Genomic DNA, 14,914 nt, shown 5'->3' with positions numbered 1-14,914 from the left:
CAGCCGGGTGTGTGGCCGGGCTCCCCAGGCGCCTCCTCCCATCCAACGCGGAGCGTCCAACTCGGGGGTTCCGTGGACACCTCCTCCGGCAGAACCGAGCCTTCCTCGGGGACTCCCCCGGGGCTCCTGACCGTACTGGCACACGGGAAGGGCACAGGGCTGCTGTGACCAGGCACATCCTCTGTCCCCCTCCCCTCCACCTCCCCGCAGAGGGACCTTACCTTGAGGTCCAGATGTCAGGTGTCCCAAGAATTTGGTTTTCCGCGACGGACGGCTGTAGGCAGCGGCCAGGGGTTCGGGCCAATCAGTCCCCGCTTTCTTGCCGAGGGTTCCGCTGTTAATCCCAGTAAATAAAATAAACCATTTCACTAAAATGAATCCTCTACCCACCCCCATTGACCTGAATCCCTCACCTCTGACCCCTCACCTACCTCCACCTGTCTTTTATTTTCTGTTTATGCTTCCTGATGGGGGAGGAGTCGGGGAGAAAAAACCAGTGGGCAGAGGCCCCCCGGGCCGGTCGGTACCCGCAGACAGGCTCTCGGGCTGCCAGCAGCCTTTCCAGTCTCCCAACAAGCGGAGGAGGTGTTAATGGAGGACTCGGCGGCAACCGAACCTCGTAAAGCCGGGAGCCTCTGGAGGCTGGGGCGCAGCAGGCGGGAGGGTGGGGGAGGCTGTGGAGCCGGAGCCCCGCGGCGCCCCTGGGCTGCCGGCCCCCAGCCAGCCTTTACCTTCCTAGAGCTTGCACCTGAAAGATGCTGCCGCCAGCTGGTGCCTGTAGCTGCTGCGGGAAAACCCGGCATTGATGGCGCACCCACTGCCTCCCCACCTCCTCCTCCTTATCTTGCCCTTGCTCTCTGCGCTCCAGAGCTGGGTGGCTGGAGCGCTGCACTTTGGAAAGCCTTTGCCACTGGGTCGGTGGCGGCGTGGGGCCCGGGGCGTTTCTCCTCTTCTGGCCTGAGCTAGGAGCTGGGGTGGCAGTTAACCTTCGGGGAGGAACCCTGCACTCCAACCCTGGCCGACCCATACTCGCCGGGTCGGAGCCAGACCCGGGACGGGGCGAGAGCCCTGTTACCTGGTCTCAGGTGCCCGAGGGACCGCTGGAAAGTGGACAGAGAAGCGGGCAGCCGGGCCTCTGGTCGGTGCTTTACCCACCCCCCACCCAATGTGCCCCTCACAGTCCGAGAGGGGGAGGATTCCTGCCAGGCTCCGGAGTCGGCGGGGAGGGGGCGTGAGCCGCGAGATTGGCCGCACCGGGATGCGGGTCCCTGCCACGGTGCCGCCTTCCCCTCTTCTCCGCCCCTCCCCCTGTGCCACCATCGCGGCTCGTCGCCGTGCGTGGGCCCGGGGAGCGGCGGCCTGGGGGCGCCTGCGCACCTCCCCGCCCGGCGAAAGGCGCGTGGGATTGGCAGCGGCACGTGGGGCCCGGCGCTGGTGGCCGCTGCCACGCTGACAGCGGCCCCAGCTCCTCAGCACACGTGGGGGTCGGGGGAGGGAGCGATAAGGGACAAACCCGGAGCAGTGAATCCCAAATCCCTGGCTTTCCCTTTCCATCCCAATTTTGGTAATTCTCTTTGGGCACCCAGACTGGGAGTCCCTCGTCCTGGTCGCACACTCGGCCACCCCGACAGGTCCCAGCAACCATCAGCTCCCACCCCCGGTTTACCTGTTAGGACCCTTTCCCAACTGTGCCCCCTCCCCGCCACCCAGGCTTCCAACTCCGCATCCGCCACCCGTTCTGGGTCAGTTCTCGCAGCCTGAAACGGACAGCGCCAGCTTTCAGTTGTTCAGCTCTTAGGCGAGGACACGGCGTGGACAGACAGCTGAGCCAGCCGAAAGCGCGCTTGTGTGGGTGCCCTTGACTCATCCAGGTTCCAGGCTGCTGGTTCTAACCTTTCGGTGGGTGCCACTGGCTGTGCCGGTTGTTTGAAAACCACAGCGACCCTAACCCTAACCCAACCGGGCGCGCTTGCGTTTTCGCCCGCCTCAATCTCGGTGGGCACGGAACTTCCATTCCTCCAAGAACCCGCGATTCTCAGTGTTCACACTTTCACGCCCCGGTCCCAGGGAGCAAGGCTGCGCATCTGACAGGTTTGGGGACAAGGGACAAGTCAGCATTGGGAGTAGCCTGGCGGCATCCAAGGGTCTCTAGGCAGGCCGGGCGTCGAGGAATCCACCAGTCCTAAGGACAGCTTCGGCTTCTCCACAGCCTCCCCCAACCCATTAGACTCTACACAGGGACATGCCTCCCCACCCCCAACACACACTTAAACATCTTTTTTTTTCTTTTATCTCCCCCTCCCCAGGAGAGGGTGGTTTGCCCTACGCTTTTAATTGTTTCGAGGAGGTAAAAAAAAAAAAAAAATAGCAGTGAGGTTTGAAGGGTTTGAATCCTTCAGCAAAAGATAACGAGTCCAGGCCTCAGACTCAAACCCTCGCTCCAAATGGCAGCTGTGGGCAGGGAATGTCGCATTCCAGGCTGACGGGGTGAGTGCGTGCGTGGGATCAGCGTGCTCAAGGGAGGAAGCTACACGGCCTTTGTCCACATGGCTGGTAGCCACTTCATTCTCCACCATCCTCAGGATCTAAGCCCCCTGGGGATCTGGCGTGGAACAGACTGCGAGCCCCATGCAGAGGGTCGCTGGGTCCGAACAATGATTGATACCCAGGCCGTGCGTCTGCTTCTCCAGGCCCGTGTTCCCAACACACCCTTTTTGGGAGCTCTATATTTTACTGGGGAGGGGGAATGAAAGCCCCTCTTTTCCTTGCTTAGCACAGTGGGGGCACGGGGTGGGGGTGCAGTGTGGCTCCTGGTGGGAGAGGACTGTGGGCAGAGATACACCTGCCAAGAGGACTCAGGACCCCACGAAGCACCAGCGCCCGGGAACCCACTCAACTAGGTCCCGTTGTTTCCCTTGGGATGAGTCTTCAGTGTTGGAAAGAATCAAGAAATCTCTCTTGATTTTACACTGGTGGAGAAGAGGGTCTCCAGAAACCATGAAAACGGAGCGGCCCCAGGGTGACTCACGCTGGGATGTCTGCTTGTTTCAGTAGCCACAGGCGTTTGTGCACATACACCCAGTAAGAAACCTGAATGGTGCGTCAAAGCCCTGGCAGCGAGGTCCCTTTATGTGGCCACGGTGCATTTCTTGTGGGAACACCCGCCCTGCTGCCACCCCTGACTGCGCCTTGCACGTTCCTCCGCAGAGCCGATTGCACACCTCCGCTGGTGCTCCAGGCACAGTAAGGAACAAGAGCGCCCCCAGATCTGTCTGTCCTCCAGCTCCCCACCCCCAAACCCCCATTGGCTCCCTTGCCGTGGTTGCCGGTAAGGTTTGAGGTTTTGCCGCGAGGAACCCGCAGCCTCTTGCCTAAGGGTCCTAAGCGATGGACTTGGACGTTTTCCTTACTTGCCGATCCAGTTCCCGACTGCGAGCAATGCCCTGTCAGGAGTAAAGGAAACTCCAAGCACGCCTGCTGCCAGTTCCTTCCACCCGCCCTAAGCTTTTTCAACCCACAAATGAACTTCTTTTCCTTGTCTTTGTAGCTCCAGAATTACCTCTTTTTAAGATCCACTTTCCTTCTCTCCTCCCTCCAGGAAGCACTTAACATCCAGCACCCCAAAGTCGTCTTGTCAATTACCAAATTTAGTGAAAAACAACCGCCTAGGTGGTGACTCCCTGACTTAATGAAACGGAACCCTGCCCCCCACCCATTCTTCTTGCTGGGAATTACTGCTTCCTGGTTACAATCCCCTTCTCTCACTCCCTCCCTCAAAGTAATTTCTGAATTGGACAGTCCTAGGCCACAAGCACTGCTCTTTGGCATTCTAGAACACTGCTGACACCTGAAGAGATCCCTGGGGATGTTGCTTAGTTTTTCCCACTAGAACAACTGGGGTGCCTGAACGCCAACAACTTTTAGAGACAATTCGGTATTCCTCTTTAAACAAACAATAGCTGAAGGCATAACCCAGGCGAAAACCTGAACCTTACTGGTCTTTTCAGTTGTTTCACAGTTGACTTTTATTCTGAATAAATAACAAAGCAGAACCTTTGGTGGCTTAAGTTTATTCTGGCCAGAGGCGGAGTCTGACGCAGCTCCCTAAGGTGCTGGGGGGTGGGGAGGGGGGCTTTCTGATAGGCCCCAGGAAAAGCTGAGGTCAGAGCCAGACAAAGCCGGCCTTCCACTTTTATGAACAACTTCCACTGGCTAAGAAAGGGCTGGGGGTGGGGGGAGGGTGGGGTGCATGGGGAGGGGGCAGTGGCTGCCCCCCTTGCGGAGCAGAGGTGGAGGAAAAGCGGCTCATACAGCTAAGAGACTGACACCCAGTACATCAGTACAGTCAAGAGAAGGCTGGGAAACTGAGGAGGCATTCAAAACTAGTTTTGCCCTGGAAGCCCCAAGAGAATGGAATAAGAACGGGTGGGGGAGGGAAGGGAGGACCAGGGTCCCAGCCAGGCTTCTGCAGTGGCCTGAACCCTAAGTCAAGATGATGTAAAGTTTTCATTGAAAGGAACAGATGGGAGACGAGAGCGTTTCTTGAAGCACGATGGTACTTCCTGTGTACTCAGGCTGCACATGATAACATCATATCAACACCCTTAAAGCTCAAGGCAGAAATAAAAGGGGCAATGCACTCCTACGTGCCAGCAACCTTCCTGGGATCCCCAACCCACGAGGAGAACCGGACAACCGAGGCTAAGAGAAGCCCAGAGCTTCCAACGTGACCTGACTGCTGCTTTTTTTTCTTGAGCAGTCATTATTTTCTTTCTTCAACATATGTGTCTGATCATGAAGCAAAAGAAAGGAAAATAACTATCACTATGTCACTTTAAAAACACAAAAACATTTGTTAGCTTTTTTTTTTCTAATTTTATTGATGCTCTTTTAATGTCAGTATTTAAGTTTAACTTGGTGCTAGAATCCCAGCAGCACAGGGAGCAATTCTGGATTAGGACTTTCTTCTTTTTTAAATACAGCTCCAATTAAATAGAGAACAGAGTATGAAATTGTTGTCAAACATAAAAATATGAATTGAATTGCTTCTTTTTAGATGGATCTTTAACATTGACTTGACCATATGGACACTGCAGAAAAAAAAAAGACATTATGATTGAATTATTTAATCATCATTCTGTGTGAGCACACTTCTCATGAACAAAGGAGACTGTTAACAAGGTTATATAGAACATTTGATCTATCGGGTCCTGCAGATTTAGAAGAGAATAATGGCATCCTCAGGCAAGTGGTCCTAATTAAGGTTCACGAACCATTTCCTAAATGCATCCTTCCAACTTTAAGAATTTTACTGTCAAAAATGCACTCTTAAAAACCCTCAAGTCCTCAATTTATGCAAAAAGCTTATATGTTTGATTAGAAATAGCTAATGGCACAGGTACTGGTGCCATTAGATTTTAATTTTTCAACAATGGCTAAAACTTACATGTAGTTAGTGTAGTGTAGCAACTTATTTCATCACACATACAAGGTGTTTTGTAAACAGAACTTACTTGTGCTTATGATCTTAACTTCATAGCATTTACCTTACTACCATTCCATTGAAAATAGAATAAAAATAGGGAAGAATGCATTTCCATTTATTCTTTGTTCAAATAAAGGAAGGAGCAAATAGCATTTACATTAACAAGCAGAGTATCCACTGAAAGGAACCCTGTAAGAAATATTCAGCATTAACTAAATTTGGGTCATTCAGCTTCCCCATAATTTTAAACAGAAACTTGAGAAGAATCACAGAAGGAGACAGAGAAAGAAAAGGGATAGAGAGGAAGAAGTGACAGGGAGGAAAGGACAGAAGGAGGGAGGGAAGAGACTGAGTGGGAAGAAAGGAATGAAAGGATGAAGGAAGGGAAAGAGGGAGGGAGGAAACAGGTCACTATCTGTTAGTCCTGGGCAAGTTTCAATGCTTTCAGCTAATAATGAAGAAAATTCTCTCTAGGATCCAGTCTGCAACCTTCTAGATTTCTTGCCCTGCCCCTCTGCATCTGCCTAGTGAACACAACGTATTGTAAACCTCATGAAAAGTTTCCTTCTAATAAAGAGCTCCCATGAAGTTTAAATCATAGAGTTTAAGGAACTGATGTTCACAGCGAAACGTTACAAAATTCCATTAACTTTAAAGGTCCTGTGTTGGCATTAAGGACTTCATCACCCTTGGCTAAAGCAGCTTGTGAAAACTGCACTCCAGGTCTATTTTGCTTTTTTATTTGACTTGTTGTTCAAATAATAGGTATTTATGAAGTTTCAGAAGCACCACAGACTGCAGCTGTAATGCGAGAATTGGTACTCACGTGTCTGCACGCAGAGCCACAGCATTCACCTCTCTGCAAGTGGGCGAGCTCTGTGAGCACCACATAGCCAGTAGCTGGATCCACATAATTTAGCTGGCCAGCCTAAAGAGCAATAAAACAATTCATTCATTTCTGTATTCATCATATCTCCTCACTATAATGTCTGCTCATAAAATACCGTAAAAGAATATTTTAAGCAATATTAACCTTCTTCCCCACAATTATAGTGGCACTCGCAATTAAAGCCTGAATGCAATCTGACATTGTACACAATCCAACTTTATGTGACTAAAGGAGAAAATATACAGTTTGAGAAAAATGAGAAGTTGATGGAAAAACAAGAAGTCCCTTATACCCAATAACTGTGCAGCCACTCCTCTGATATTTTTCATTTGGTTTCTAGGTAACAAGCTTAATAACAGGTGATTTAAATGATTTTAAGATTTTAAGAGGCTGAAAATGAACTCAGAAGTTGCAGTTGTAATTTCAGTACTTAAAATATGTGGATAATGATTTAAATGTACAGAAAGGGTGCTAATGAAAACCAACCGTGCTTACGGAGAAGTACTACCTTTGCTATTATGGAACACTTCTTTGCTTTCATGACGTGTTATTCTATTGCACATTTTATACTACGGCCTTTTTTTTTTTTTTTTAGAATGTTCTATTTTTAAATGAAAAAAGTATTATTTCAACATATTGGCACTCGCTGCTTGCACAGGTTTGATCAAAAGCAACTTTTTATTATATCCTTTGAAATATTCCAAGGAAGCATACTCTACGGCTACATCTGAGCAAGGCACACACACAGTTTACTTTTGGTGAAGGTACAAATAGCACAGTCTCCTCTGACGATATGGGTCTTCTGGGTGATATTTCTCACACCTGAGTTTGCAGTAGAACTTCCTCATGGACTTTTTATAACCTTTTTACATTGCGGTGACTCTCTAGAAACCCTTTTCATTGAAACACATGCAGAACTTGCCTGTCTTCTAGCATCACTTTTGAATGAGCCTCGGCCATCTTCCTCAATGTCTTATTTAGCAATAGAATATTTTACTGTGATTGAAGTTTTTCCATGACACAGGAAGTAGAAGTTCAGGGCACTCCAGCAAAGCTAGGCCAGGCTTCGGGGCCCCATCCAGAAGCCCATCACACACATCTGGGGGCCCTAAACACCGCTCCAAAACCAGAGTCAGAACTTCTCGTACAAAGCCTGTGTCTGGAGTAGCTGAGCAGGATGGACAGTGGCCGCCCTCGGCGCAGGGAGGACCATCTGCCTTGAGGTGTGGTGATTTGTTCCAAAAAAGCAGCAGCAACTTAGAACTGGGCTTGGAGTTTCCATTTAACACTGCCAGCCCTTTACGAGGGCACCTGACTGGGCACGCGGGAAAGTGGGCCTGAGGCCACGGCTGTGTGACAGAGGGAGGGCGGGCAGACCATCCATCGGGGATTCACTCCCTAATGGGGAGGAGACCCGGGCTGGGCCAGGACACCATCCTGTCCATCCACGCGGGGTACACTGGCCGGCAGCTGAGTGGGAGGCCGAGTAGCAGGGACTCCCGTGGCGCTCCTAAATGTGATGCGGTCACCACAGAGTGCCTCCCGGAACACTCAAGGGTGTTCAAACCGCATAATTTCTTTGGTCAAGGTAACAAAAATACTAATAATGAAAATGAATAATCAAGAAACAATGTTACCATTAAACACACGCAGTCTCAGGTGTCAGAAACTGGGCTAAATTTAGATTTGCTTAAGGAGCGGCCTTGTGATCCTGAAACTCAAAGAAAACACCCCAACAGAGTCTATGGAGGGAGCGTGGACCCCTTTAGTGAGGAGCAGGGAGAGGACAAGAGAGCAGCAGTGAAAGCAAAAACAGAAACCACATTATCCATCCTTGTCGGTATTAAAACGCCTGACCGGTGAAGCGTTAAGTGAGTACAGCGCATCTGTATTTACGTTGAGACTTCCTGATTCCCCACCACCGCCTCCTCTCAGGCCTAGACACCCCGTTCCCGCACCCGAGCGCGCGCAGCCCGCCAGCCGCGCGCACGCACAGCCGGCCGCGCGCGCGCAAAGGGGCCGGTGTGTCCCCCGCGGAGGCGCGAGCTGGCCTCCCAGCCAGGACGGCACCCCGCAAATCCTTTGTCCTTGGCCTCCAAGCCGGGGCCGGGCTAGGGGCGAAGCGCGGGAAGCCGGGGGGCGCGGGCGCGCCTCAGGACCCGGGCCGGGGACGAGGGGCTCACCGCGCAGGCGGCCGCGTGCAGCTGGGCGATCCGCCGCTCCGCCGGGGTTAGCTCTCGGCCGGCCGGGCGCCGCGGGGCTCCCTCAGGCCCGCCCGGCGGGGGGCGGCCGGCCGCGGAGCAGAGGGCGAGGCCGAGCGGCCGCGGGACCCCGGCTCCGGCCCGCAGGGACGTCGGACGTGGCGGGCCGAGCGCGGCGCCCGCCAGCGCGCGGAGCTGCCTGGCCGCCATGGCCGCCGGCGGCCTGAGGGAGGCGGAGCGCGGGGCGTGCGGGGCGTGCGGGGCGTGCGGGGCCCGCTCTCCTGACGGCCGGCCCCGGGGTGTCGGGCCTGGAGGGGCTGGCGCAGGAGGTGAAGGAAGGGGAACGCGGGCCCGGCCCCGCGGAAGACAGGGAAAAGGGCTTGGCAGGGAGCTGGAGGCTCCGGGCGTGCCGCACACCTCTGCACTTAAATCCCACACCGTTTCGGTTTCTCCTGAGGGAAAGTGTGTACTTTCTTCCTCATGTGAAAGCTCGGTTGGAGAGCATAGTCAGTCCTCGGAAGTGTTCGGCATCCGCCATGGGCCTACTGGCAGGCCCATCTAGGGCAGGAGTTCTTTGGAGCACCCAAGGCATGCCCAGCGTGAGGTATGGTTTTCATCTGGGCGGGGATTGCAAAATCTAAAGTAAAATTATATTTCCTGTCTGAGAGATGAAAGTTATCCTGATAGAACCACAGAATTGTATTTGAGAAAATTAGCGCAAGCCCAGGAGGTCATTTCAGGTGTTAGAATGAACTTAGCACTGCAGGTACCCCTTACCTCCAGCCTTGCATTCAAGGGAAGAATTGGCCGGCAGAGCGGCAGAGCAAGTGGGACCACTGCCTGCTATACCAGCATCCCGCTGGAAGCATCATTGCCGATGCAGCTCCCCGCTGGTGGTCCAGGGAGAGCAGCAGAGCTCGGCCCCTCGCACCCAGCTGGGAGACCCTGTGGAAGGGCCCTCGCACCCAGCTGGGAGACCCTGTGGAAGGGCCCTCGCACCCAGCTGGGAGACCCTGTGGAAGGGCCCTCGCACCCAGCTGGGAGACATTGTGGAAGTGCCGCCTCGCTTACCTCAGCACTGGCAATTGCTGCTACTTGGGGAGTGAAGCAGCAGGTTGACAATCTCTTACGCTTGTTGCTCCCTCTTCCTAATTCTGACTTTAGAATAAATACATCTTAATTTATATTTATTGGAAAGACAGATTTACAAATAGGAAATAGATAAAGATCTTCCATCCACTGGTTCACTCCCTAAGTGGCTACCACGGCCAGAGCTCAGGTGATCCTAACGCAGGAGCCAGGAGCTTCTTCTGGGTCTCCAACGTGGGTGCAGGGTCCAAAGGCTTTGGGCCGTCCTCGACTGCTTTCCCAGGCCACAAACGGAACTGAATGGGAAGTGGAGAAGCGGCATACAAACCAGCGTCCATGTTGGATCCTGGTGCGTACAAGGCGAGAATTAAGCTACTGAGCCATAGCATCAGACCCAAATAAGTACATTTTTAAGGAGAGGTAAAGAGAGAGTTTTGTTTGTGTTCTTTGGTGCTGAGGAAATAAGTGCAAGAGTTGGACCTTGAAAGAAAAAGCAAGCCCTCTTAGTTAAACTGGTCTAAGCAACTATAGAGCACCAACATTTAACGTGTAGCCCTGTATTCATGTTGAGTTTCTTAGAAGGATCTGAACAACTTTATTGGTCTGTGATAAAGCCCAGTAAATTAGAGCTTGGCATCCTATTTTGTAAGTCTGTCGACTCTGTGTTGGAATAGTACATCAGTTAGGGTCTGTACAACCTGGAAGACCAAGGAAGGACCCTAGGGAAAGCTGTGCAAAGACGGACCAAACTTGAAATTACAAAACAGGAGCAAGTACAATTGAAAAAAGAATTTGCCCGCAGTCAGGATCACTCCCCACTTTTCCATCAAGATCTCAAATAACTGGAAGTTAAATTTTATTGTGTTGTTTTTAAATTTGAGGATTAGGACCTACTAATTGGTCATGGCATTGATTCTAATATTGTGGACAGTGTTTTACAGAAATGAAACATATAAGACAAGCTAAAAATAGAAAACAATAGGGCCATGTTTTAAATTATTCTTTTTATTTGAAAAGCAGAGTCACACAGGAGGAAGACAGATCTTTGCCCGCTAGTTCACTCCCCCAATGACCAGAGCTGAGCAGATCCCAAGCCAAGAGCCAGAAGCTCTCTCTCTGAGTTCTCCTGTGGGTACTGGGGAACCATGGGCATGAGCCATCCTCTGCTGCTTTTCCACACCTTCAATAGGTAGGAAGCTGGATCAGAAGTGGAGCAGTGGGACCCATTGCAGTAGCCTAGTGGCTAAATCATCACTTTGCACACGTCCTGTATGAGTCTGGTTCATATCCCAGCTGCCTCACTTTCCACCCAGCTCCCTGCTTGTGGCCTGGGAAAGCAGTCGAGAACGGCCCAAAGCCTTGGGACCCTGCACCCGTGTGGGAGACCTGGAAGAGGCTCCTGGCTCCTGGCTCCTGGCTTTGGATTATCTCAGCTCTGGCCATTACGGACATTGGGGGATTGAACCAGCTGAAGATCTTTCTCTCTGTATCTCCTTCTCTGTAAATCTGACTTTCCAATTAAAATAATAAAATAAATCTTAAAAAAAAAAGTGGAGTAGCTGGAACTTGAGCCAGTGACCATATGAGATGCTGGCTAAAGGCACAGTCTTAGCTTACTGAGCCACACCACCAGTCCCAGTTAGAGCCATTTGGTAACTAGGGTGAGTGTTACTTATTTATATGTTTTTAAAAGTTTATTTTCTTGAAACGATACAAGGTGAAATACAGACCTTGTATCTGCAGTTTCCTCCAGAAAAAGCAGCAACTGCCAGGTCTAGCTTTTGCCTGAGCCAGTCAACTGGAATTGCATTCTGGTCTCCACCTTTGGTGGCACGGGAGTAAGCACTTGGCCCTGTGCTGCCTTCGCAGGGGCGTTGGCTGGAAGCAGAGCAGCAGGGAGCAGAGATGTGAGCATTCCCACATGGTGGCTTAACCCACTGTGCTAACACCTGTTCCCGGAAGTGCTACTTTCATCTTCCATAATCATTTGTGTCATTTTAATTTTTAAATGTACTTTTTCCCCCTTGTTTTTCCCGCACAAACTATAAAACTGGCAGCAGGGACCTTTTGGTTTTCATCTGTGTACCCACACTCCTCGTTCTGTACGTAGGCCTGTAGGTACATGAGGATAGCAATTTTGAGTGGATGCATTAATCAGTGGTTCTTCATTCTCAAATACAGATACTCTTAACAACTGGTAAGACATGCCACGTGAAGTTTAAAAAATAATTTCCAGTATACAATGTGTATCTGAAAACAGTGCAGATAAATAAGGGGAAAAGATATTACAGCTGAAATGTTGAGTTACTGAAAAACAGTGGGCTATTTAACTGACAAACAAGACACATACATGCATTGTCAGATGCTGTGGTCTGAGCCCTCGGAGTGCTGCCTCTAATTGACTTTATGTGCTATCTTTTAATGACTTAGGGACATATTGAGCTGTTCGTGCTGGAGCCACTGCGACACCAACAGATTATATGTTCACAGACTGCCCGTTTTCTACAGTGGCTTTTAGACTCTAGCTATTTGATGTTTTTCAAATCGCTGAATGGTGTGTTCTGACATGCCATGCTCCATGAAGAGTGCATTTTCACTCTCAATTCTTATGATTGAGAGCAAATGTTACATGCCCTTAAGGTTGCCTATGGGGAATCTTTGTTTCATTTCATCGGACATCCGAGAGCATACTTTGTTTCACAGACTTGGTCTTAGGAAATTCTTTTGGGAATTTTAGCCCTTCTGTTTGCAAGCCTAGCAAATCTCTGCTGACTTCACGGTGTTACCTTGCCAGTGTTACAGGCCAACAGGGCTGTTGTGTTTGGCTCTTTCTTTTTTGTTTTTGTTGTCTTGGGCAAGTGTGGAAGGGCTGTGTAACCTGTAGCAGTGTAGCCATGTGTCGGCCTCATCCACTCTCTCATTCTTTAATGAACCCTAGTCTGCCTTCAACACCCACTGTCAACGTAAAGCATCAGAGATGATGTGCTTGCTACAGCCAGTGCGCTCATGCGGTACTCAGCAGACTATAGCTGTGTGCTGCTGTTGAAGTGTTGATCATCTGCCCTTCGAAGCTGTGCTCTGGACTTCTTGCACTCCCAAATTCACTTGTTATATGTACGACTATTTTTTTCTGACTTCTTTAACAGCTTCTCCTTCAACTTTCTTAACTATTAATTGTTCTCAGAGTCCTGCAGTCTTCAGGCCATTGGTTACTGTACTGATAGGTCCCTGAATGACTTCATCTAAGTTTTTTAATCAGTTACTGTATGTTGATGACTTGCAGATCTCTGGATCAAGATCAAGGGCTGCCAGACACTGCTCTATCTGCCTCTAAGACATTCATGTTTTAAAATGCCTCTGGGGCTTGGCGCAGTAGCCTAGTGGCTAAAGTCCTCACCTTACACACATTGGGATCCCAGACACTGCTCTATCTGCCTCTAAGACATTCATGTTTTAAAATGCCTCTGGGGCTTGGCGCAGTAGCCTAGTGGCTAAAGTCCTCACCTTACACACATTGGGATCCCATCGGTATCTAACCTCGGCAGCCCTACTTCCCATCCAGCTCCCTGCTTGTGGCCTGGGAAAGCAGTCGAGGATGGCCCAGAGCCTTGGGCCTCTGCACCCACATAGGAGACCTAGAAGAAGCTCCTGGCTCCTGGCTTTGAATCAACTCAGCTCTGGCTGTTGCAGCCACTTGGGGAATGAACCAGAGGATAAAAAATCTTTCCCTTTTTTATCTTCTTCTCTCTATATGTCTGCCTTTCCAATTAAAATAAATAGAAGTCTAAAAAAAATTAAAAATGAATGCAATGCTCTGAAGCTCATCATGGCTGGAGTCATTATCTTTAGACTTTTCCTTCCCTGTATATTTTGTTTTGGAGGCACATGTGCCCAGCTGTTCCTCTAGTCTGAAGATCTTGGAGAGATTCTGAACTCTTTTCTGTGTTCCCCTCCTAGGTCGTCATCAGATCCTGCCAGGCTTACTTGTAGACAAAGTGTCAGCCTTTTCCACATACCTCAACCTGATCCTCTCTTTTGCTAGAAGTGTTATTCTAGCGCAGTCCATTATCCTTTGTCCACCCCACTACTGCCCATTAGTGTCAAAGCTACATGATGCTCTAGTTATGATTCAGGACCCTCTGCTTAGAGCCTGAGATCTACTGTTCACGCTGAGCATATACTGTCTATTGTGACAGAAAATATCCTGTCCCTTCTGCTGCAGCCACTTGGCCCATTTACTTGAGTGGGGGGAGTTGCTTCTGTCTTTGCAGCCTCAGCTCCTGGGACACCTCGAGCTTGCTCTGTTTGCTAGGCTCAGTGTTCTGTTTCCAGGCTGTTCACACCTCCTCCCACCATCTCCACAGCACGACTCCACAGTAGCACTTTCTTATGATATAATTTTAGGTTTATGGCCTTTTTGTTCCTGCTAAAGTATGAGATCTGTTTTAAGATATTAATATTTATTTTATTTGAAAGGAAGGGCTACAGACAGAGAGGGAGATACAGAGATAACTAGATATCTTCTCTCTGTTGGTTCGCTCCCCAATGGCCACAGCACTGGGACTAGGCCCAGCTGAAGCCAGGAGCTAGGAGCTTTGGCCGTCTCCCACTGCTGTCCCAGGCGCATTATCAGGGAGTTGGACAGGAAGTGGAACAGTTGGGACTTGAACTGGTGTGGGATACCGCATGGAAGACAGTAGTGTAATGCATCACACCTAGTGCTAGCCCAAAGCTTGAGGTTTTCAAGAATAAGAATTGTCTTGTGTACCTTTGCCACAGAGATATTGCAATAGACAGTAGCACAATTGCAATGGAAATCCTAAACAAGATTTTAAAGCTTATTTAAATGGATGAATGAATAATGGGAGCAAAAATCCTGTATTTAAATTGCATAGAAACTTAAGAGATGATACAAACTCACTTTTTTCCCTGATAGTTTATGGTTAAAAAGCAGCATTGGGTTTAACCAATATATGTTGTTTTCAAGCTATTGTTCTGAGATACACTAAACTAACATAACAAGGTAATTGTGATTTTATCTGGCAATCTATCTAGTAAGTTCCCCGAAACAGTGATTGAATTAATGGTAAGTACAGTGTATGGGCCGCAGTCCAAATGAAGCAAGTATATGTTGACAGTGAAGTGCAGCCCTGTTAACCCTGAACAATCATTCCAATTATGAACTACATACGCACAATCACTGTCACATAAAATATCTAGGCTAATTGCTTCTAAGCCTTTTGTTATGCA

At 49.8% G+C, this 14,914-nt stretch overlaps 1 protein-coding gene across 1 annotated transcript; it reads right to left on the bottom strand.

Moving 5' to 3' along the window:
- Positions 1-4,872: 4,872 nt before the first annotated feature.
- CUNH1orf53 (chromosome unknown C1orf53 homolog) lies at positions 4,873-8,785 on the bottom strand. The gene is made up of 3 exons (XM_040985780.1): positions 8,558-8,785; positions 6,312-6,413; positions 4,873-5,090 (listed from the first exon to the last, which is right to left on the bottom strand). Exons 1-3 carry the CDS (start codon positions 8,783-8,785, stop codon positions 5,019-5,021), a joined length of 402 nt encoding a protein of 133 aa, XP_040841714.1. The 3' UTR covers positions 4,873-5,018.
- Positions 8,786-14,914: the final 6,129 nt, after the last annotated feature.

Source organism: Ochotona curzoniae, unplaced genomic scaffold (genome assembly GCF_017591425.1).
Source record: "Ochotona curzoniae isolate NIBS_2020 unplaced genomic scaffold, NIBS_Ocur_1.0 contig_430, whole genome shotgun sequence".
Taxonomy (NCBI): Eukaryota; Metazoa; Chordata; class Mammalia; order Lagomorpha; family Ochotonidae; genus Ochotona; species Ochotona curzoniae.
The sequence above is the reverse complement of the archived record's forward strand: the minus strand, read 5'-3'. Positions and strand labels throughout refer to the sequence as shown.